Here is a 25,511-nt window from a genome sequence, read left to right as displayed (position 1 = left end):
ATTGATATATACTTACATGGTTGTTTAATTATTCAAATTGTACAAAAAAAAAGATTCAATAATTAATCTTGGTGCTTTTCCGGAAGGTAAGAAACTAGCAGACTTAGGTTTCTCTAAGTGTATGATCATTTATCCAACTGGACTTTCTCCATCTCAGCTTCAAACAAGTCAACTCCTCATTTAGTAAAACTGGGACAGTGAGGTCTCTTAAACTAAAGTAAAACAATGAGCCAGTGAAGTGTCAACTAGCCAGTAAACTACACTGGATAGTAAAAAACAACAACATGGGCTTATTGAACACATTTTATAAACACAATGTCATATGTCACCTTAACTCTTGTACAAAATGGTTGTTCAATGAGCCTTGAATAGCCACAACTAAATAACAAGCATAATCATTGTGAAAATGCCTCGTGATAAGAACATTACGGATAACATTGAAAATAACTACCGGGGGGTGCCGTTCTATAGACAGAAATTCAATGTTGAAACTATATGACCAACAAATGTATTTAACAAAAAGTGTTACATGCAGCCCATGAGTCATTTCATGTGACCACTAACGGTTGATTAGAAAACAAAAACACTAGAAAATTATAACAACAACCTCTGGCCCATAGAAAACCACCTCAAACAAAAGTACTTTAGGGACATATAAAATACATTTTATTATCCATTTTGCTTCATTTCTACATTGTAGTTGCATTTCTAGACACTCATTATGAAAGAACGCAGCTACTGTTTTTATCCGGACACAGACGCAAGTAATGTTTGTTTTATCTTCTTTTTTCTGTCTCTCGTTGTGCGCCCGGATCTCAATATATAATTATTGTATGGTAAAAGAAAAAAGGGGAACCTAATATCTTTTTTTTCTCTCTCTCTTTGTTATACTCAACATAAAAATGATTGTTGCCTGGACCTGCTGAGGGCTTGGTAGGCCGGGCCAGATGGGCAGTGGGTCCGTCCCGGGCCCCAGGCTGAGAGCACCTTTCAGGGCTGGGCCCCGGCGGCTGGGACCTGCGTGGCCAGAGCACTGGGGGAAGAGATCACAGGAGAGCCCGCCACGTTAGCCAGGGGCTGCGACGAAGACATGGAAGTGATGCCTGGAGAAGAGGAGGAAAACAGGGTCAGAGGAAGAGTCTGGGGTCTTCCCTAAGAAGAAAATATTCACATAAGAACTGATACTCTTTTCTATAATTATTAACAGTCCTCCTTGGCCAGCTGTAGAATCATCTCTTCAGAACAGCAACATACTGTTATGACCCCTGCAGACACCTCATATCATCAGACCCCGTGTTTGTTACCTGTCATCATACTGGAGGAGCTGACTGGGGTAGAACCAGTCGACAGCCCTGATATAGAGCCCATCCTCGCCTGGTCTTTCACAATGGGGTCTGACAGACAGAGAATGACAGAGAAGCCCATGAATGATAAGCAAAACAAGCTAAGGCCACAGAGATGCAGCAGATATTTCAGACAAACGCAGCTATGCATCACAACCGTGACCTCAGAGTTCAATACATTCCTGTGAACAATGGGAAGAAGTGTATATATAGTACGGTAGGAATGACTCGCAGCTCACAGAAGTAGGAGGAATCAATGGCCTCCACTCTGACCATGCATGTTAAGTATGTATGCTATTTAAGAGGTGGAGCTCACAGAAGTAGGGGTGTTCCATGGCCTCCCGGGCGGTGAGGCGGGCGTGGTGGTCGTAACGCAGCAGCTTGTCCAAGAAGTCCAGTGCCTCAGTGCTGACCAGGTGCTGGTTCTCACTGTGGACAAACCTCTCCCACCGCTTACGAGAATGCCTGGGAAACAGACTAAACGGTCATAGACAGAACACAACATGGACAGAGCCTCTCCTCACAGTCAGACAGAATGCGCAGAATCGCTGATCTACAAATCACACTGCATCCAAAATAACTAGTCATTGTGATTCTACGCCTTGTCTCATTGCTCAAACGGACTGACAGACGCAACACTAACAACGTCTGCGATTTGAGACCAACCTACCTGCCCAGGATGTCATTGAACCTTGGGTCTAGCTCGATGTTGTATTTGTCGATGTAGTCATACAGGTCTTCTGTGCCCAGGACTTTTGCGATTCGTACAAGCTGCAAAACAAACGGGACATGACATGCATTAAACAATGGAGGGCTGCCCCGGCTGTCTGAACATCACTAGAACCACTACTACTAGTTGTCTATCAGAGGGGATAAATCAGCAGGAATGCCATTGGACAATAAAGTAATGTTATAATCAAATAAAATTTTGTGAGCCGAATACAACAGGTGTACCTTACCGTGAAATACTTACAAGCCCTTAACAACAACGCAGAGTTAAGAAAATATTTACTAAATAAACTAAAGTATCTATAAACAAATACAATTGATTGATGTATAGTTTGGTTGATTTGATAGGATGGCTGAGCTCTCACCTGGTCGTAGTTGTCGTGTCCGTGGAAGAAAGGCTCCTTCCTGAAGATCATACTGGCAAGCATGCAGCCCAAGCTCCACATGTCTAAACTGTAGTCGTACATCTATACAGGGACAGTCAACAGGGAATGGTGTCAAAACATCAGACCACAGAATAAGTCAAGGAAAAGGCGACAGTAGAATTAAATTAGATGTAGGTTATTGAGGTTAATTTTGAATAAAAACAAAAAAAATTATCCCTTTTACATTTTGAGTGGGGGGTTTTCGGGACGGTGTTCTGGGCAGATGTGAAACGACATCTGCTCTGACTGCATGATTTATTTCCTGGATAAAATGTGGCATAAACCTACATTGTACAGAACAGATGCATCTAATTCAATCTTCTGAGGACGAAAGTAAACCAAGAACCATAGCTATACGACTCGCGTCGATTGTCAGGCGTCAGGCGTCGATTGTTCCCCAGATCATGCAGTAGGAATACAGTATATCGTCTTTAGAAGAACGCTGACAAAACAGGGCCGTGTTCAATGGGGCACGACGCCTGACTGACCTGGTAGTCGACCAGCAGCTCTGGACCCTTGAAGTATCGGGAAGCCACTCGTACGTTGTACTCCTGAGCAGGGTGGTAGAACTCTGCCAAACCCCAGTCTATAAGGCGAAGCTAGGAGACAGAATGAAATCCAGTTAGTTTGAAAACATTATTAGAATCCAACGGCCAGGACTAATATTCATGTGGATTAAATCAACACACTCAGGACTTTGTAAAAAAATGTGTGTGTGTGTGTGTGGGGAGTGCATGAATTGTCATTTGTATATACAGAATCAGATAAATTATAAATTCATATCTGTTTAATAGTCACAATGGGGGACCGAACCTTAGTAAATAAATATGATTAATGTTTTATATCATATTAGAAAAATAAACCAAAGACTATCTCTGAAATTTGTCTTACCTCAAGAGGCAACATGAATTATCCTACCAAGTGAATGAAAAGGTCCCATTAGACCCCTCAGAGGGGTTGTGCTGAGTAGTTCTCTATTGGGGAAAGATTCATGTTGAGCTTTCTACTGTGGTGGTTAAACACTCACAAGCTAGTCAACGATTGGCTAAATTTCTTGTATGCCACAATTGGACCAATCACAGATGAGTGCTTTGTGAACCAACTAAACCCAACAGCAGCAAACTGTCAGGCAATACTCCGCCCATAAGTTGGTCTCTGTGACCACACGTACATTAGCCAATCAGAGTAGAGAAGGGAGGGAGGGAAGAGATAGGCCAGTACCTTTCTGTGTTCGTGGTCGATCATGACGTTGTGTGGCTTGACGTCTCTGTGCATGATTCCCATACTGTGACAGTAGTCCAGAGCCTGAGGGTGTGAACAGAGAGGAGAAACAGCTGACAACTGGCTCACGTTCACTACGGCACACCGTGGGAAAACGTTTTGCAACGAAAAACAAAAAAAGCCAGCCTTTCTCATCGGCCAAGTTCAGATAGTACCTCCCAGTTTGAGCGTTTTGTGCATACTGAACATAGCCGCGGTGCTCACAGGTAGATAACAGGTCTCTCTAACATATTCCAGCCAATTGTGGAGAAAGACCTTGCGAGTCATCTTTATGGCTGCATTAAGTCCTAGTGTCCAAAACATAATGGAAAACACTTGGCTAACACACCTATTGGGTATTATCATCAGTGGTGTAATGATTGATTTGCTTTCCCACCGGCAGCATGTGACCCTACACACACTATACATCACTAAAATAGACTTTTATTAATAAAGTATTATAGTTTTACATACAATAATCCTACTGAAAAGCAGATGAAACGTGAACATTATAGGCCAGTGATTCTCATCAACCCTGCTCCTGGAGATCTGCAGCTTTCTGTCCCATGATTGGCAGTAGGAATCAACAAGGCTGCTACCACTGAGACAGAGCTGTTGTAGAGCAGCAAACCTAAGTGAAGCCTGTCCATAGTACTGCCATTTTTAGAGCCTTGTTTTTTTTAAACATCAGGTGTCTTCACAAGAAAGATGCTGAGGACAAACAAAAGTCATGTATATTCCCATTGTCCTCAGAGATCAAGTCAACGGGTAAATGCTTAAAAATAATTGAAATAATGAAATAATTATAAAACCTGCAGATCTTTATCCATCCATACAGGCTACAGTGTAAACTGAATAATAATAAACTCATGAAGTCTCAGGCATAGTGGTTTTCCTGTAGCCAGTTGAAAAGCAGCCACGTGAGGAGCAGCTGTGGTATAAATACTCCTGGCTGAGCTGGGGCTGGAGATGGGTTGTGCTGAGCTGGAGATGGGTTGTGCTGAGCTGGAGATGGGTTGTGCTGAGCTGGGGCTGGAGATGGGTTGTGCTGAGCTGGGGCTGGAGATGGGTTGTGCTGAGCTGGGGCTGGAGATGGGTTGTGCTGAGCTGGGGCTGGAGATGGGTTGTGCTGAGCTGGGGCTGGAGATGGGTTGTGCTGAGCTGTGGCTGGAGATGGGTTGTGCTGAGCTGGGGCTGGGGCTGGAGATGGGTTGTGCTGAGCTGGGGCTGGAGATGGGTTGTGCTGAGCTGGGGCTGGAGATGGGTTGTGCCGAGCTGGGGCTGGAGATGGGTTGTGCCGAGCTGGGGCTGGAGATGGGTTGTGCTGAGCTGGGGCTGGAGATGGGTTGTGCTGAGCTGGGGCTGGAGATGGGTTGTGCTGAGCTGGGGTTGTGGCTGGCAGCACAGAGAGAGGCGCGACGTATCAGGCCTGTCCACTCAGATAAATCCTCGTCTTTAAATGTCTCCTCCATATGAGGCGCCACTCTCTCGCCTGTCCTGATCACCACGGTGAAGAGTGAGAGGCCCTCAGCAACAGCAGGAGTGGGGCGGGATTAGGCTTTAGCCAAAATTCAGCTTTTAAAATAATTAGACACCAGAGTGACCTCTATAAAATAAAAAATCTTAGCTCTGTTTACATCGTTCTCTTGCATTCTGTAATTGGCTGTCACATCACGATGACGTCACCATCGACAATTGCCGTCAATCATTTTCGGTATCCGATACTATCCTAATAAAATCACCCAACTCTATAGTGCTGAAGTCCTGAACAACATAACGCTTTTAATCAGGGGGGATTGGAGAAGCTCCAGTCTCAATCACCCAGACGGTGTCCCTAATTGCACCATATTCCATTATAGCTCACTATATAGAAAACAGGGTGCCATTTGGGAGGCACAACCAGTTATAGGTTACAATAATGGGGTCTTACCTTCAAGATCTCATACATGTAGAACCGTATGTCGTAGTCGGATAGCGTTTGATACAATTGCTGCAAAAAGAGAAGAAAAACTGAAGACATTTCAGCAGAATGCTACCATGAGGGAAGTAATAGAGGCATGTGGTCAAAGCTTCGGCTTCCATTTTGACTGGATAAAAATTTACTGTGATTCTTCTTACCTTGAAGTCTGTGTTGTTGACGTGTTCAAAGACCAGAGCTGGAGTCCGAGACTGCAATAAAAAATACAATAAAAACTATACAATTTCATCTGAAAAACAGACCAAATATGAGCAGTATAAACTACCATTTAATAGCAGATTCATACCAGATTCAGCTGGATTTTCAGCGAGAGTGGTAGCCAAAATGTCATATGATATGTACCGAGCAGCATGACGGCATGTATTATTGGTAGGTTGATGAAACTGACCACTGGATCCTTGACGATGTCTAGAAGTGAGATGATGTTGGGGCCGCCTCGCAGGTTTTCTAGAATCTTGATTTCTCGCTTGATTTTCTTCTTTTTTACTGGCTGTTGAGCACGAGAGAAGAACAGACCGAGAGATTGGGCAAAGAGAATGTTTGACAGAGCTTCTGTCAATTTACAATTAAAATAGGCCGCCTATTGGGGAACCCTGCTATATGGCCCATACATAATCATCAGTCATTGGCCAAATAACAGGCAAAAGACTAGCTGCCAATCTCTTAGTGAAGCCCATCCACAGCTTCAATAACTTTGGGTCTGAGTTGCAGAGCCTGTGGTCTAGAGGTAGTATGTATGTATGTCTCTCCCCCGCAGAGACACGCTCCACCCCTGACTCCAGCCTTCCCACTGTTACTCCCACAAGCCCGTCTCCCCCTCTGTCTTTAACTTCTCTAGGGTAGGGGGCAGCATTGGGAATTTTGGATGAAAAGCGTGCCCATATTAAACTATGAATATGCATATACTTAGAATATACATATAATTAGTAGATTTGGATAGAAAACACTCTGAAGTTTCTAAAACTGTTTGAATGATGTCTGTGAGTATAACAGAACTCATATGGCAGGCGAAAACCTGAGAAAAAATCTAACCAGGAAGTGGGAAATCTGAGGTTTGTAGTTTTTGAAGATTCAGTGGGATATTGGTCCTGTTGCACTTCCTAAGGCTTCCACTAGATGTCAATCGTCTTTAGAAGCTTGTTTAAGGCTTCTACTGTAAAGGAGAGGCTTCTAAGTGCTCTTCGAGTCAGTGATCTGCCACAGGCTCATGACACTCGTTCACGTGAGAGGTAGCTCTCGTTCCACTGCTTTTCTGAAGACATAGGAATTCTCCGGTTGGAATATTATTGAAGATCTATGTTAAAAACATCCTAAACATTGATTCTATACATCGTTTGACATGTTTCTACGGACTGTAACGGAACTTTGTCTGAACTTTTGCCTGGACCTGCCTGCGCGTCGTGAGTTTAGATTGTGTACTGAACGTGTGAACCAAAAGGAGTTATTTGGACATAAATGGACTTTATGGAACAAATCCAAAATGTATTGTGGAACTGGGATTCCTGGGAGTGCATTCTGATGAAGATCATCAAAGGTAAGTGAATATTTATAATGCTATTTCTGACTAATGTTGACTGCAACATTGCGGATATCAATTTGGCTTGATTTTTTCGTCTGAGCGCCGTACTCAGATTGTTGCATGGTTTGCTTCTTCCGAACAGTTAAAAAATCTGACACGGCGGTTGCATTAAGGAGAAGTATATCTTTAATTCTGTGAATAACACTTGTATCGCTTATCAATGTTTATTATGACTATTTCTGTGAATTAATGTGGCTCTCTGCAAAATCACCGGATGTTTTGGAACTATTGAACATAATGCGCCAATGTAAACTCAGATACATGTATTGTGTACCATTAAGTCCTATGAGTGTCATCTGATGAAGATCATCAAAGGTTAGTGATTCATTTGATCTATATTTCTGATTTTTGTGACTCCTCTCTTTGGCTAGAAAAATGGCTGTGTTTTTCTGTGACTTGGCTCTGACCTAACATAATCGTTTGGTTTGCTTTCGTCGTAAATCCTTTTTGAAATCGGACACTGTGGCTGAATTTACAACAAGTGTATCTTTAAAATGGTGTAAAATACATGTATGTTTGAGGAATTTTAACTATGGGATTTCTGTTGTTTCTAATTTGGCACCCTGCAGTTTCACTGGCTGTTGACAGGTGGGAAGCTACCGTCCCACGTACCCTAGAGAGGTTAATAAAGGGTCAAAAAAACATTCAAAACATATATTTGAAAGAAACACACTGGGTCTCAATAGGGTGAAGTCCTGTGCCAGTACCTTGAGTATTTTGACGACTACTTTCTCGTTGTTTGTGATGTTGATAGCTTCAAACACTTCGCTGTATTTGCCCCGGCCGAGCTTTCGCACCAGCTGGTAGTCATCTTGATTCCTGAGGGACAGACAGACAAATATAACAATGAGTAATATTCACAACAATGTTAATAACACAGATGAGCCCTGATTCCCCCAACTGATAGTTAACACTGATACCTGATGATAAAGCTGGCACATTCCACATTTTAGATTAGACCTGCAATGCACCAGGGCCATGTTCAGTAGGCAAACGTTGTGGAATGTTGCAGATAGAAATGTCACGAATAAAGCCCATATGACACCTTGTTCTACATTTCAGAGATTGTTTGTTCTACGTCATATATTTCTATCTGAACATTCCAATTCCACACAGTTCAGCCCCGCTCTGCTGAACTTGACCCTGATAAGTCTCTGTTGTAGTGATTCCTCACAAATGATGGTCAATTATGCTTTTATATACACATGACAAATATATGTCAACAACCCTTCCTCCAAAGGACCATTCTATGCATTACATTTTGTGGAACCCCCCCACCCCCCCAAAAAATCAAGGTATTTTTTTGGTCCTGCTGCTGTGTCCAACACCGAATGGGGTAAGGGTGTGGGGTGCTGCCGCCACCAACCAATCAGATGGCTTGACGACTAGCTCAGCTCACCCCCACTCCACAACGTGTGACTCGTAGTCCCAGTACTCCCGGGGTCTCTGTGTGTTCACATCGGGGTAAACCCGGGATCGGCTGGTGACCGGGCCAGACATCTTCAGGTGGAAGCAAAGGCTCTCTCCTCAGGACCTGCGGACAGTGAGAGAGAAGCACACACACACACACACACACACTTTAACATGGATGGACCAGTGTGGCGAAGCCGCCAAACTCCCACGATGCACTTCACTGGCTGCATTGACATGGCTAAAGGCATAATGACTCCTATGACCTACTTTGAGTCCAGACTCCAGATAATATCAACTATAGGTTGAGCGATATGAAACCAGGGTGTTTTTGTCATCACATCCTGTCCTAGAGCCTCAGCCTCTCATTCCAAATGGTCACCATGTGGGCGGTTACTCTGGAAACATTTTTATTTTGCAGGACATTTGACTGGGCCTTCTCTGAGCCAATTGGATTTCAGCTCCTGAATCAATAAACCGGGAAAAACATGGCCTCCAGCCAATATATAGGTGAAATAAAAAACATACAAGTTTTGTTAACGCAACATTTAACCTAGCAACAGAATGAATGCATTGTGTTCCCCAGGCAACTAGACACAATAGCTGTTTACACTATGGTAACTGGGAGGCTACCAATGTCATTTTAAAAAGGTGGGAGTAGGGGAGTAGCACGGTCTTGAGCTTAGCTTCCCAGTCAAACATTTTTGTGAAATGGATTTTCATTTTGGACTATGGCAGATTTTTTCCTGCTGTTCATACACACCAAAATAATTGAAGAAGAAGTTCGGCAGCCGAAGTCTACACCCCTTCGTCTGTGATTGTACTACTCCCAGGAGTGGGAACTATGGACGGAATTCTTCAATTAAGTGTTTGTTGCCATTCAATGAGAGACGACTAGATTTCATGCAATTTTTTTCACTTCAATAATACTGCACCGAACATCTTAGATGTAAAATTGCACGACTAAGCTCTCATTGGCAAAATATATATATTATTATATATATATATATATTTTTACAGATTTCTTGATTAATTCTGCCCATTTTGAGGAAGTGTTACTGGGTATGTTGTTGCTACGGTGGCTCAAAAGTGACAAACTGAGCTTTTTTCTAAATTTGCAAGCTAAGGTCTTTAAGGAGTAGGCTATGCGAGCACATACATTTGTTTCGTCTAGCTGAGTTCTGCTAGAAGCAAACCGAACTGATGTATGCTGCAGGGTCTCCGTTAGGAAAGTGTGGTGCCGGACAACGTGACCGTGAAGATTTTAATTTACCGGCCATTTGAGACATTTACTGGACCCATATGTAATGGGTGCAGAATCCATGAGGTCGTCCACCCACGGTATGCTCCAAAATCACATTTACATTATGGTAATGCATCTTAACAGAAATGAATGAAGCAGCCAATAAAAATGCAATTCATGGGAAAACACCATTCTAAAACAGAACACCTGGGAAAACGCCATTCTAAAACAGAACACATGGGAAAACGCCATTCTAAAACAGAACACCTGGGAAAATTCCATTCTAAAACAGAACACCTGGGAAAATTCCATTCTAAAACAGTGTACCTTATAGCAGTTCCATGTGTGACAGATGAAAATCTCTGTTAGAAACTTAGAAAGAGAGGGAACCTAAAGATGAATGGGTTGCTAACAAGACTAGGATTGTGACTTTGGCTTCGGGACAACGAAAGAAAGTTGATATGAAAACCAATAGAACAGGAGAGAAATGGCATAGCGGTGTGTCCAATAGGAATATTATATAGTTACTCCTGACTAAAATATGTGAAGATAATGTCTCAAGTATAATTTAAAATGTTGAGACAAGGGGAGGGGTGTGTTGAAGATCTCTCCAGAATGTCTGAGCTGTCTCCCGCCAATTCTTGAACATTCATCGTATCATTGTGTGAATTATTTTTGCCCTTTGATTCTTAAATTATTATTTTTTAAATCCTAATTTCATGCCACCAATACTACATGTAACGTTAATCCCTGTCATTTGGTTAAATTCATTTCTGTTAATTCATGTATTAGTCATTTACCGTTCTCCATCTCGGAGGGGAAACGGTTGTTTGCAGAGTTCACAACCACTTGTGAGAAAGAAGTCTTGGTTTATTTCATAGACACAATTTAGGAGATTTGTCTATTTCTTCCATTGTCTTTTGTTTGGAGTGCTTCATGTGAGCATGTGTCTGGTTTCTCTGTCCTGATGTCGAGGGAGCGCGCATAGAAGTACCTGGACTGCTGCGCGGTAATGTAGAATTTTGTATGTTTTTTTTTAATCATGCAATTGCGAATTATAATATCTTAAAGATCATCAACTAGATTCAGCCGCAGCCTGATTTCTTCTTGAGCAGATTGGTCGGGGCGCCGGAACATAATTACAAATCATTTGACGACTGCAAATTGACCGCAAGAAACCCAAACAGATATATTTGACAAAAAACATTATTTCAAACCTTGCTTACATTTGTCCATTATGCGTGGAAATACTTGGGAAAAGATTTTCCAAATAAAAATCACTTGGAGCTAAACAATGTTTTTGTTTTTTTTTTGCTCAGAAAACTGGGGGGGGGGGTCAAATAAAACTACCCACAGACCAAATTCAACATGGAAAGATTTTCAAATGGCTCACTAACAATCTCCCCCTCGATAAGCACCAATCCTCGGTGTGAAAGAGCAATGGAAGTTATAGGCCACCTGCTGCATTTGCCTGCATATAGACTATGAGTTCCATACGCTCATTTCTTTAGCCACCAATGGATCACAGTGTATCAATGTGTCCATATGGCAGAAGCTGGTGAACTCGCATTAGTTGACTTTGATTTTTCATTTTAATTCAGCTTTTTATGATTAACCATGTGACAATGATTTTGAGAAACAAAATCGGTATTGAAATTAAACTGTTCCACGGAAACGCGCATATGAAAATCACTGGCACGCAGAACGGTAGAAACGGTCAGATAAATTGTAAGCTTCCCCAAACTTGAAACGCAAGTGGTCGGATTTTACCTATAGGCTACATTGAAGCAAGGCAAGGCCTCCTAATATGAAATAAAACATTCAGGTTTCAAACCATTAAGCATGTTTTCAAAATGCATTCGGCATTCAGCTCACATTGTAAAGTAGTGGGTGACTTGCTGACAGCCTGTTGCCTGCACCGGAATGGTGAATGGGAGGTGCGCTTCAATTACCAGTTAAGAAATAAAAATAGTAGCTCTTTTTAAGCGGGCACCAATTTTCTAACCCTCGATTGCATTAAGAATTGTTGTGCAATGAAAGCACATGTATTACTCCAGCAGCAACCAGCTGAGGAGCTGCAGGAGAAATCCCACTCAAAATAGGCTCTGTATGCTGTGCGCGTGTGATAGTCGTGTTGGACAAATAAGATACATGACGACCAATGTTCCCTCAACGACAACAAAATAAACCACCACTGGGCAAATTTCAGGTCTGCTGAGCACAAACTTGAATGCTATGAAAATTCTGTGCAACTTCAGGAGAGCTTTAAATTACAGTTTAAACAGTGGCCAAGTAGGCTACAGTGGCTATTTGATCATAATGTAGGCCTACCAGAGTGGCCTACCATCAAAACAATGGAGAAAAACACATCCCATAACCAGGGATGCAAACTGGCGAGGGCCCAAATTGGTGACTTTTATAATAGAATGCTTGTGACCACACACACACACATCTAAATATCGCACTTGAGAAAACATCTTAAAAAATAGAAATAGAATGAAACAAACAGGCATTGTATTTTTGCCCTATTATAGTGGCCCACTATAGTAGACATCGATCAAGTGCACAAGGCTACATGTGTGCAAAAATAACATTCACTGAGTAAAAAATGTAATAATTCCCCCTCACTCACACACGTGTTACTGTCAAGTTCAACACAACAAAAGCCATATATTTTGGCTACACTGCACGTTATTACATTGTGGACAACTGTTCTACAATGTGCCAGCAGAACATGAGACTCTTTGTTGGTATAATTGATCTCTTTCAGGCAGAGAGTAACACCTGGCACACCCCTTTTATCCACTGTATTGAAAGAGGGAAAGTGTGTTGTGTTTCTTTCACCTCTATAGTGGCATCCAGCTTAAGCCAGGCCTGGCTCCAGCTACACTTGATCCCTGAATCCACTTGTTTAACAAGCAACACCTCATTTTCACCTAATTCTCTCATTCTGAAAATTAACCACATAATGTAGAGTGAAAACAGTTCACAGATAGTCGTTCTTTCGTTAGCTAGTTAACATTTCACACAGATCGCCAGGGTCCAGTAAGCAACTAACACGTTATAACTTGAGGAACGGCAAGGAGTCGTATACCAATTAATACTATAGCGAATTGGTTAGGTTACTAACGTTGGCTCATCTGATGTTGTCTGACTTTATTAGCCAGCTAGTTTTGACACCATAAACTCAATTATTTGATAAGTTAAGTTGGCTAATGTTTCTCAACATTTCTCTGGCTAGCTAACAGAGAATACGATCCAGATAGTAAGATACTTAACAATGCTAACAATACTTGTTCCACCATCCTTTCTCCCTCACCTCAAACTTTCCAAATGACAATTTTTCAGTTACACCTCATGAAGTACACTTCATCACCTTCTCACCCCCATCTCCGTGGTCAGGCTTCTCACCTACCTCTTCGTTATCGTTCAGGGGACGATCTGCTATAACTGGAAAACTGCTTTTCCACTCCCTGCTGTCTTTCCAGAGCACACGCTGATGCTGTAACTAGCAAATTGGTTGTCTCTTCTCTCTTCAGTCGCTTGCTGCATTCTGATGTTATATGAACGATTGGCTGAGCCTTGGATACAGACAGTATTGCTCCAAACGTGCATCACTTGTTCGCTCACAGCCAGTAGTGACCTAAAGTGACCTCTCCGCCTACACTTTTCTCATCGGATCTACACAAATCACGTAGGTCACCTATTTTGGATACAAAATGGCAAATTTCGACGAAAGGTGACTAGTTTGCATCCCCGCATAACATTTTAACATGGAAATAGAAGTTCTATCATTCAGCCTACAGTAGCAGCCAATGTGTGGTGATCAATGCCTACATTCCATGAGACTTTTGAAGAGAAAAAAACATGCAGGGCTTGACATTACCCTGTTTACCCACTTGTCCTTCAGACAATGAGGTGACTGAAAATGTTGTGTTTGATACAAGAAACCACTTTACAAAATAAAATGTATTATTTTTCCCATACCAAGACAGTCTCAAAATACAACACTGCCCCTTTAATAAATCCTCTTAAGCCTACGGGGGCGCTATTTCATTTTTGGATAAAAAGACGTTCCCGTTTTAAGCGCAATATATCGTCACAAAAAGATGCTCGACTATGCATGGAATTGGTAGCTTTGGAAAGAAGACACTGACGTTTCCAGAACTGCAAAGATTTTCACTGTGAGTGCCCCAGAACTCATGCTACAGGCGAAACCAAGATGTTTCTGCAACCAGGAAATGAACAGGATTTCTGAGGCACCGATTTGCATCATCTCCTTATATGGCTGTGAATGGGACAGGAATGAGCCTACCCTTTCTATCGTTTCCCCAAGGGGTCTGGAGCATTGTGACGTATTTGCAGGCATATCATTGGAAGATTGACCATAAGAGACTACATTTTCCAAGTGTCCCGCACGGTGTCCTGTGTGGAAATTGATGCGCAAAACTCAGGTGCTGGTATTTTTCCATGGGATTCAGAGAAAAACCATGCTTCCACGAACGGCATATCAATGAAGAGATATGTGAAAAAACACCTTGAGGATTGATTCAAACAACGTTTGCCATGTTTCGGTCGATATTATGGAGTTAATTCGGAAAAAAGTTCGACGTTTTGGTGACTGAATTTTCGGTTCGTTTCGGTAGCCAAATGTGTAGTAACAAAACGGAGCGATTTGTCCTACACAAAGAATCTTTCAGGAAAAACTGGACATCTGCTATGTAACTGAGAGTCTCCTCATTGAAACATCTGAAGTTCTTCAAAGGTAAATTATTTTATTTGATTACTTTGCTGGTTTTTGTGAAAATGTTATGTGCTAAATGCTACGCTAAATGCTAAGGTAGCCATCAACACTCTTACACAAATGATTGATTTTCTATGGTTCAAAAGCATATTTTGAAAATCTGAGATGACAGTGTTGTTAAGAAAAGGCTAAGCTTGAGAGCAGACATATTTATTTCATTTGCGATTTTGAGAAATCGTTAACGTTGCGTTATGGTAATGAGCCTGAGGGTGTAGTTACGCTACCGGATCCGGTAGCAGTAGGATCAAGAAGTTAATACCTCTTCTTGGCTCAGGGGCGGTATTTTCACATCCGGATGAAAAGCGTGACCAAAGTAAACTGCCTGCTACTCAGGCCCAGAAGCTAGGATATGCATATAATTGGTAGATTTGGATAGAAAACACTAAAATGTTTTAAAATTATGTCTGAGTATAACAGAACTTATTTGGCAGGCGAAACCCCGAGGACAAACCATCCAGGAATTTTTGTTGTTGTTGATGTGATTGTTTTCAATTGGTTTTCTATGTGAAATTGAATTGAAGTAAAATATTTCGAATACGGTTTTTTTTTTCGCGCTCTGCAATTTCACCGGGTATTGTCGAAACGTTCCGCCAGCGGAACCCCTAGCCACAACAGGTTTTAAGGCATAAAACAACTCTTTACCCGACTCACTTTTCAAAGATGGCTTGAAATGTATTTTGTGCTCTAGTAGGAAGCAACTGCTCCCCCCATTGTTGACTAGAAATTAGCTATAACTGGGCCAATAACTCATTCAGTAATGAACTATATGAACAAATGTGCACAGGTGAACAAATGTGCCTCACAATATGAACAAATGTGCCTCACTTTGATCTCAAAACAAGCCCACCTACTCGCGGCCACTTGTACTGTAGCCTAAACACAGTTCCAAGTGAAAGGCACAGATCCATATACGGCGATTACTATTTGCATATACAGTTTAAGTCGGGAATTTTAATACGCTTAAGTTGAAGTCATTAAATCTTGTTTTTCAACCACTCCACAAATTTCTTGTTCAATCGGTGAGTAAAACTTGTATCTTTTATCAATGTTTATTATGATTATTTCTGTAAATATATGTGGCTCTGTGCAAATTCACAGGATGTTTTGGAGGCAAAGCCAAATCTAAACTGAGGTTTTTGGATATAAATATGAACTTGACCGAACAAACATACATGTATTGTGTAACCGTGAGTGTCATCTGATGAAGATCAAAGGTTGCTGATTAATTTTATCTCCTTTTCTGCTTTTTGTGACTCCTCTCTTTGGTTGGAAAATCACTGTATGCTTTCTGTGACTAGTTGCTGACCTAACATAATGATATGGTCTGCCTTCCCTCAAAAATATTTTTGGAAATCGGACACTGTGGTTGGATTAAGGAGAATTTTTTTATTTAAATGGTGTCTAATACTTGTATGTTTGAGAAATTTGAATTATGAGATTTCTGTTGATTGAATTTGGCACCCTACAACTTCATTGGCTGTTGGCTAGGGGTTCTGCTAGTCCTAGACAGGTTGACAAACTATAGTTTTGGCAAGTCAGTTAGGACATCTACTTTGTGTATGACAAGGAATTTTTCCAACTATTGTTTACAGACAAATTATTTCACTGTATCACAATTCCAGTGGGTCAGAAGTTTACATACACTAAGTTGACTGTGCCTTTAAACAGCTTGGAAAATTACAGAAAATTATGTCATGGCTTTAGAAGCTTCTGATAGGCTAATTGACATAATTTCAGTCAATTGGAGGTGTACCTGTGGATTTGAGGTTGACCGATTATGATTTTGCAACGCCGATACAGATTATTGGAGGACAAAAAAGCCGATACCGATTAATCGGACGATTTTTTAAAATGTATTTGTAATAATGACAATTACAACAATACTGAATGAACACTTATTTTAACTTAATATAATACACCAATAAGATCAATTTAGCTTCAAATAAATAATGAAAGTAAAAGTACAATATGTGCCGTGTAAGAAAAATTATGTTTAAGTTCCTTGCTCAGGACATGAGAACATATGAAAGCTGGTGGTTCCTTTTAACATGAGTCTTCAATATTCCCAGGACAGAAGTTTTAGGTTGTAGTTATTATAGGAATTATAGGACTATTTCTCTCTATACCATTTGTATTTCATATACCTTTGACGATTGGATGTTCTTATAGGCACTTTAGTATTGCCAATGTAACAGTATAGCTTCCGTCCCTCTCCTCGCTCCTACCTGGGCTCGAACCAGGAACACAACAGCCACCATCGAAGCAGCGTTACCCATGCAGAGCAAGGGGAACAACTACTCCAAGTCTTAGAGCGAGTGACGTTTGAAACGCTATTAGCATGCACCCCGCTAACTAGCTAGCCATTTCACATCGGTTAAACCAGCCTAATCTCGGGAGTTGATGGGCTTGAAGTAATAAACAGCGCTGTGCTTGCGAAGAGCTGCTGGCAAAACGCACGAAAGTGCTGTTGGAATGAATGCTTACGAGCCTGCTGCTGCCTACCATCGCTCAGTCAGACTGCTCTATCAAATCATAGACTTAGTTATAACATAATAACACACAGAAATACGAGCCTTAGGTCATTAATATGGTCGAATCTGGAAACTATCATCTCGAAAACAAGACCTTTATTCTTTCAGTGAAATGCGGAACCGTTCCGTATTTTATCTAACGGGTGGCATCCATAAGTCTAAATATTCCTGTAACATTGCACAACCTTCAATGTTATGTCATAATTACGTAAAATTCTGGCAAATTAGGCGGCCCAAACTGTTGCATATACCCTGACTCTGCGCGCAATGAACGCAAGAGAAGTGACACAATATCACCTGGTTAATATTGCCTGCTAACGTGGATTTCTTTTAGCTAAATATGCAGGTTTAGAAATATATACTTCTGTGTATTGACCTTAAGAAAGGCATTGATGTTTATGGTTAGGTACACATTGGAGCAACGATACACACCGCATCGATTATATGCAACGCAGGACACGCTAGATAAACTAGTAATATCCCCAACCATGTGTAGTTAACTAGTGATTATGATTGATTGATTGTTTTTTACAAGATAAGTTTAATGTAGTAGGCTTCTACTGTATTTGCGTAACAGGCAGGCTCCTCGTGGAGTGCAATGTAATCGGTGGTTAGAGCGTTGGACTAGTTAACTGTAAGGTTGCAAGATTGAATCCCCGAGCTGACAAGGAAAAAATATGTCGTTCTGCCCCTGAACGAGGCAGTTAACCCACCGTTTCTAGGCCGTCATTGAAAATAAGAATGTGTTCTTAACTGACTTGCCTAGTTAAAACCTCTTAAAGATCGGGTCTTTTTTTTCAACGTTTTGTTAAAAATCGCGCAAAATTTCAATGTCCTGCTACTCATGCCAGGAATATAGTACATGCATATGATTAGTATGTGTGGATAGAAAACACTCTGAAGTTTCTAAAACTTGTTAAATCATGTCTGTGACTATAACAGAACGTGTGGAGCAGGCAAAAGCCCAAGGAAAACTGTTCACCAAAAAAATACAAAATATCCTTCCGCCAGTTGCCTGTATTGTCTATGGCAAGGGAAAATAGATGGCGACCAGTTTACAATGCCTACAGCTTCCACACGATGTCGCCAGTACTGTCAATTGGTTTGAAGTTAATCCTTGGTGAGATGAGAAATAGGCACTTCCTGTTATCGAGTACACAGCAGGAAGTTTTGAGAGAGAGAAAATGGACCATCATTTCAAGAATTGCTGCTATTGAATACAGATCGCCCCGTGATCAATTTGATCGATTATTAACGTTTACTAATACCTAAAGTTGGTTTACAAAAGTAGTTTGAAGTGTTTTGTCAAAGTTTATCGGCAACTTTTTTAATTTAAAAAAATGACGTTGCGTTTTGTAAAGCTGCTTTTTCCTGGATCAGACGGGCTTCATAAATGGACATTTTGGGTATACATGGACGGATTTAATCGAAAAAAAGACCCAATTGTGATGTTTATGGGACATATAGGAGTGCCAACAAAGAAGCTTGTCAAAGGTAATGAATGTTTTATATTTTATTTCTGCGTTTTGTGTAGCGCCGGCTACGCTAATTCTTTTGTTTACGTTCCCTACAGGTATTTCGGGGGGTTGCATGCTATCAGATAATAGTTTCTCATGCTTTCGCCGAAAAGCATTTAAAAAATCTGAAATGTTGGCTAGATTCACAACGAGTGTAGCTTTAATTGAGTACCCTGCATGTGTGTTTTAATGAAAGTTTGAGTTTTAGCGAGTACTATTAGCATTTGGCGTTGCGCATTTCCATTTCCATTTCCTGTTCCTTGCCCTAAGAGGTTTTAAATAAAGATTAAATAAAGGTTAAAAAAAAAGGCCAAATCGGTGTCCAAAAATACCGATTTCCGATTGTTATGAAAACTTGAAATCAGCCCTAATTAAATCGGACATTCCGATTAATCGGTTGACCTCTAATAAAGTCATATTCATATAGTCATAGTCATATTCATATCAAATGTAGAGAAAAGACAACATTTTAAAGTAATTAGACACCGGAGTGTCCGCTATAAAAAATAAAATAGGCTTTAGCTATACGGCCTAGAACATCCGACATTGAGAGAAAAAATACAAATAAATGACTGGACATTTTGCGCCACTTTAGTGAAAATCTTAGCTCCGCTTACATTCTTTTGCATTCTGTTAATTGTTTCTACCATATTTTTTTATGCGGGCTATAGCAAAGGAATAGGCCACTTGGCATGGCCCCGCTGTGGGCTGCCCAGTCATCGCTTTACTGCATGGTGCCAGTCATGTTGAAATTGGCTAAACATCGTTCGTCACATCACGATGATGTAACCATCAACAATGGCCATCAATCATCTTCGATATCCGAAACTATCCTAATAAACATCGCCCAACCCTAACGGGCATTCAACCTGTCGTTACTGCAACAAAGGGAAACACTAACACAACCCCATATTGCCTCACAATATGACAATGGCACACAATCTCACAATGGCTTCAAATCCAAAACTTGAAACAAGTAGACACATTCCACTCAAACCAAAACACCAAAGCCGCCTCAAAATATAAAAATTTAACAGAGACTTGTGCATTGTAACTGCTCAGCCTCTGACCGCAAGGCACTATAGAGGTAGTGCGTGCAGCCCAGTACATCACTGGGGCCAAGCTTCCTGCCATCCAGGACCTCCATACCAGGCGGTGTCAGGGAAAGGCCCTAAAAATTGTCAAAGACCCCAGCCAACCTAGTCTGCTACCGCATGGCAAGCGGTAACAGAGCGCCAAATCTAGGTCCAAGAGACTTCTAAACAGCTTCTACCCCCAAGCCATAAGACTATTGAACCTCTCATGTACCCTAACCAGAAACCATGGATAAATGGCAGCATTTGTGAAAAACTGAAACTGCGATCCACCGCATTTAACCATGGAAAGAGGTCTGGCGATATGGCTGAACATAAACAGTGTAGTTATTCCCGCTGCAAGGCAATCAAACAAGCAAAATGCCAGTACAGGGACAAACTGGAGTCGCAATTCAATGGCTCAGACACGAGACGTATGTGGCAGGGTCTAAAGGAAATCATGGACTACAAAAAAGCCACGTCACGCTTCCAGACAAACTAAACACCTTCTTTGCCTGCTTTGAAGATAATACAGTGCCACCGTCGCGGCTCGCTAACAAAGTCTGACCCCCCACCTCCTTCTCAGTGGCTGACGTGAGTAAAACATTTAAACATGTTAACCATCGCAACGCTGCTGGCCCAGATGGCATCCCTAGCCTCAGAGCATGCGGAAGACTGCCTCAACAGGTCCACAGACGATGCAATCGCCATCACACTGCCCTATCCCATTTGGACAAAAAGAATAGCTTAGTAAGAATGCTGTTCATTGACTACAGCTCAGCATTCAACACCATAGTACCCTCCAAGCTCATCATTAACCTGGAGGCCCCTGGGTCTAAACCTCTCCCCAACTGGGTCCTGGACTTTTTTGACGGGCCGCCCCCAGGAGGTGAAGGTAGGAAACAAAATCTCCACTTAGCTGACCCTCAACACTAGGGCCCACAAGGGTGTGTGCTCAGCCCTCTCCTAGACTCCCTGTTCACCCATAATATCTGCGTGGCCATGCACACCTCCAACTCAAATCACCAAATTTGCAGACGACACAACAGTAGTAGGCTTGATCACCAACAACGACGAGACAGCCTACAGGGAGGAGGTGAGGGCACTCAGAGCGTGGCGTCAGGAAAACAACCTCTCACTCAACGTCAATGAAACAAATGAGATGATCGTGGACTTCAGTAAACAGCAGAGGGCGCACCTCCCTATCCACATCGAAGGGTCAGCAGTGGAGAAGGTGGAAAGTTAAGTTCCTGGGCGTACACATCACAAACAAACTGAAACTGTCCACCCACACAGACAGTGTGGTGAAGGCGCAACAGCCCTTCTTCAACCTCAGGGGGCTGAAGAAATGTGGCTTGTCACCCAAAACCATGACAAACTTTTACAGATGCACAATGGAGAGCATCCTGTCGGACTGTATCACCGCCTGGTACGGCAACTGCACCACCCACAACCACAAGGCTCTCCAGAGGGTGGTGCGGTCTGTGCAACGCATCACCGGAGGCAAACTACCTGCCCTCCAGGACACCTACAGCACTCGATGTCACAGGAAGGCCAAAAAGATCATCAAGGACAAGAACCACTGCCTGTTCACACCGCTATCATCCAGAAGGCGAGGTCAGTACAGGTGCATCAAAGCTGGGACCGAGAGATTGACAAACAGCTTCTATCTCAAGGCCATCACACTGCTAAACAGCAATCACTAACTCAGAGGCTGCTGCCCACATTGAGACACAATCACTGGACACATTAATAAATGGATCACTAGCCACTTTAAACAATGGCACTTCAATAGTGTTTACATTCTTACATTACTCATATCACATGTATATACTGTATTTTATACCATCTACTGCACCTTGCCAATGCAGCTCAGCCATCACTCATCCATATATTTATGTACGTATTCTCATTGACCCTTTTAGATTTGTGTGTATTAGGTAGTTGTTGGGGAATTGTTAGATTACTTGTTCAATGTGTGTGTATTGGGTAGTTGATGGGAATTGTTTGATTATTTCTTAGATATTACTGCACTGTTGGAACAAGAAGCACAAGCATTTCACTACACTTGCATTAGCATCTGCTAACCATGTGTATGTGGCCAATAAAATGTAATTTGATCAAATGGCTACCCAGACTATTTGCATCGCCCCCTCCCTCTTCTACACTGCTACTATCTAAGCATAGTCACTTTAGTAACTCTACCTACATGTACATATTACCTCAATTACCTCGACTAACCGGTGCCCCTGCATATTGGCTTTATACCGGTACCCCCTGTATATTGCCTCACTATTGTTATTTTACTGCTGCTCTTTAATTATGTTACTTTTATTTCTTACTTTTTTTGTATTTTCTTGCATTGTTGGTTAATAAGGGCTTGTAAGTAAGCATTTCACTGTAAGGTCTACTACACCTGTTGTATTCAGCATTTCACTGTAAGGTCTACTACACCTGTTGTATTCAGCATTTCACTGTAAGGTCTACTACACCTGTTGTATTTGGCGCATGTGACATAAAATTTGATTTGTACGAGGTGAACCAGAAACAACAGCTACTGTGTTTTGCAGCATAACTTTTTGGAATGAATACCATTCCAGAGATTCCAAAACCCCCCTTCCAACAATCACCCATGTTTCCACACTACCTTAAAGTCAGCAGTCTTGCTCAACAGTAAGTACCATGGTTAAACTAACTTCAGGTCACATGCCTCTATCAAAATGAGAGCCAGTCACAAGACATGTGCCAGCCCCTCAATGGCAGATCTTTGTTGACCTCGTAGATTAAAAAGGGAAAATATAAAGCTAGGGAGTCAAATCTAAAATACCCAAGAAATTCAAAGGAAAAACCAATGCAAAGGAATCTGGATCTCAGTATTTTAGACTGTACTGTATGAGACCTAGGCAAGATCAAAACATAGGCTACATTCAATTTTCTTTCAAAGTTTGAAACCAACCGTCTCAATTAAATATCAAATTATTGAATAGGCATGGTCCGAGATAGCATGGCAAAAAAACTGGGTTTCATCAATAGAAAGACAGAGGGGCATTAGCCTAATGATCATGGCAGACATGATCCGTGAGAGTACGCCTAGCCTACATAGCAGCTGACAAATATTGCCGTCCAGGTAACATGGTTTCACCTTGAATGGTAGTTAGAGGAGCTACTCAGGGCGAGAAAGGTATATTGGCAGGAGAGGTTTAGTATCAAAATCAAATGCCAGTTGAAGGTTGAACAGTAAGGGCCATCTGGATTCATAGAAGCTGGTTTTGGTGGGGGCAATACAGAAAATGTAGGCTAGTCCTAGCTACCATTACAGCTACCATTGCAAACCAAGAAGTGAAGCCCAAAAATGTGATTGAGTCTGGAACATAGCCAAAATTCAAGAAGGTCTACATGAGTAATAACTAACATATTGGCTACATTTGTGGACCTTGGTTCCATTTCCTTAATTTTCCTATCAGAAGTTACTCTGTCTGTATGAACACAGAAAGAGAGCAATTGAAAAAGATGGGGCGGCAGGTAGCCCAGCGGTTAAGAGCGTTGGGCAAGTAACAAAAAGGTGCAGGGTGCTGGTTCGAATCCCAGAACCGACTAGGTGAAAACTCTGTTGATGTGCGCTTGAGCAAGGCACTTAACCCTAATTGCTCCTGTAATTCGCTCTGTGTAAAAGCGTCTGATAAACGACAAAAAATACATGTTAAAATGCGATATCTAACTTTAGCTAGTTACCTTGCTATAATTCCCATGTAATACAATTAGCTACAAGATGTAGCCAGAGCTTGCGCCAAGCTTGTGGTCATTCAATAAATTAATGAGTTATTACTCATATGATTTAATGGCTTCTAGAAGCAAACATTTGTATTATTGTAATTGAACAGTAGTAAGTAGTAAGACAAGAGACATTGCATAAATTAGCTAGCTACAGTAGCTATCGAACAAAATGTCCTCTTTACTTTAGCTTCAGACTGACTCAACATTTATCAGAATGTCAGCTGTGAATATGTAAACCCAACTAGCTAGCTAGATATGGCCATTCACCTGTACAAGGCACTAAATTATTACAACAATACACAATAAAGTTAATCAATAGATCCCTAAATATATATTTATATTCAATATTAGTTGGTACTAGTAGCTAGCTACCTACTTGATAGCAGCATCAACTAGTTAGCCGGTTAGCTAGACATTCACCAATGCTTTGTTAGTTCTGGGTAGTAGCTATAGCTTAGAAATTGTAACATCTTTAAAAGGCAATCATTGCCCATCACAGTGGTATTCTTGTTACCGTTACCAAAAAGCACCTTTCATTGATTGATAACCGCACGGTCACAAGGCCGCACAGGCCTCAGGTTTTCCTGGCTCAAGTCTGGGTCTGGGATTAGTCGATGAGCCTAGCACAGCCAGCGAACTGGTGCTTCCCTACAGTAAAATGTCAACATTTAGTGATTTTAAAGCTAGTGTGTGTTATATTCTAGCTACGTGAGTAGGATATGTCATAGTCATTTCTATCCTGATGCCTTAGTTTACGCCTTGCCACAACGATAAGAAATAGCTTGCTAACTGGCTAAAGTTAGCCGCTCACTAGCAAGCCGTGGCCGGGGAAAAACTCACTTCACAGTAAGTTAGCTAGCAAGCTATCACATCCATTCCTCGAGACGATAATGACTCTAACCATTCATATGTATTCTATTTGAAATGGGACAATTAAACGCTGGTAAAATCGATTAAAATATACAGTATATTACCTCTCAGAGCTTCGGGATGACAATATGGCGACACTGGACTCCAGCAACCAGTTTTCGATAAAGGAGGGCAGTTACTCAAGACCTCCACTCCTCGGGGTGGCGCATGTCAGCACTCATTTGATGGGTACTACATAGACAAGAAGGCTAGTAGCAGCGAAGCAGATCAGAGCCAAGGGCAATGCAACAACATGAAAAGATGTTAGTAAACCCCACTCTGAAATGTAACTATATTACCACAAGACTGTGTTAGCTCGCCAAGCTAAAGCATTCACTCACAGAGCTAATGCAAATCTTCAGATATCATGCAAGGACATACTGTATTACATCATTCAAGCATGGTTCACTGAACCACCTGCAACTTCACCCTCTGACCCCCTCTTCTTCGCTTAGGACAATCCAAGTCAAGGTACCAACCAGCGGGGAATCGAACCTGCATCCTCTGCGCCACAAGACCAAACCAAACACCACCATTACATATAGTTGTTTATAAGATTAAATCCTGAAATGAATGAAGTTTTTGCCTATGTAGGCCTACATTCAACTGTTAGAAGTGTTCAGTCTGTCCATTGGTCAGGACAATGGAGGACTCTATCTGATGAGACAGTTGACAGACTGTAGTAGTCTGGAACGTGGTTGCATTGCACAATGTTCTTGTTACACTGATCTTGATATATATAAAAAGTTTAATCCAGTGCTGTTGTACAACACAATTTCCCCCAAAACAAAGTGGTCTCTGTCTGTACCATAAAGGCAACATGAGTACTTTTAAGATAATCTATAGGCCTATTGATATAAAATCTTGACTTGTCTGCATATATCATACGTTATAGGTGTTCCCTTCATAAACGGTGTTGAACATGTCACTCAGCAC

At 41.6% G+C, this 25,511-nt stretch overlaps 1 protein-coding gene across 2 annotated transcripts; it reads right to left on the bottom strand.

Moving 5' to 3' along the window:
- Window positions 1–7: 7 nt before the first annotated feature.
- On the bottom strand, window positions 8–25,016 carry LOC109907184 (casein kinase II subunit alpha). 2 transcript variants are annotated; one of them, XM_020505002.2, is made up of 13 exons: window positions 24,641–25,016; window positions 8,714–8,848; window positions 8,022–8,133; window positions 6,124–6,225; window positions 5,876–5,926; window positions 5,688–5,747; window positions 3,719–3,802; window positions 2,986–3,096; window positions 2,438–2,539; window positions 2,014–2,114; window positions 1,660–1,808; window positions 1,305–1,394; window positions 8–1,103 (listed from the first exon to the last, which is right to left on the bottom strand). In XM_020505002.2, the coding sequence occupies exons 2-13, from the start codon at window positions 8,812–8,814 to the stop codon at window positions 991–993; spliced, it is 1,176 nt and encodes a 391-aa protein (XP_020360591.1). In that variant the 5' UTR covers window positions 8,815–8,848; window positions 24,641–25,016; the 3' UTR covers window positions 8–990. The 2 variants fall into 2 exon arrangements, with proteins under 2 accessions (XP_020360591.1, XP_031650992.1); XM_031795132.1 differs by lacking the exon at window positions 24,641–25,016 and adding an exon at window positions 24,197–24,309 and having other exon boundaries at window positions 289–1,103.
- Between the last annotated feature and the right edge of the window lie 495 nt (window positions 25,017–25,511).

Source organism: Oncorhynchus kisutch, linkage group LG17 (assembly GCF_002021735.2).
Source record: "Oncorhynchus kisutch isolate 150728-3 linkage group LG17, Okis_V2, whole genome shotgun sequence".
In the NCBI taxonomy this organism is placed as follows: Eukaryota; Metazoa; Chordata; class Actinopteri; order Salmoniformes; family Salmonidae; genus Oncorhynchus; species Oncorhynchus kisutch.
The sequence above is the reverse complement of the archived record's forward strand: the minus strand, read 5'-3'. Positions and strand labels throughout refer to the sequence as shown.

Bases quoted from the DNA above. Each gene is read 5' to 3' on its own strand.
- LOC109907184 (XM_020505002.2), bottom strand. From the start codon at position 8,814: ATGTCTGGCCCGGTCACCAGCCGATCCCGGGTTTACCCCGATGTGAAC. The intron at 3,803-5,687 runs GTAAGACCCCAT...TCACACCCTCAG, and splicing joins ACATGTATGAGATCTTGAAG to GCTCTGGACTACTGTCACAG. The intron at 3,097-3,718 runs GTACTGGCCTAT...TCTGTCTCCTAG, and splicing joins TCGACCACGAACACAGAAAG to CTTCGCCTTATAGACTGGGG.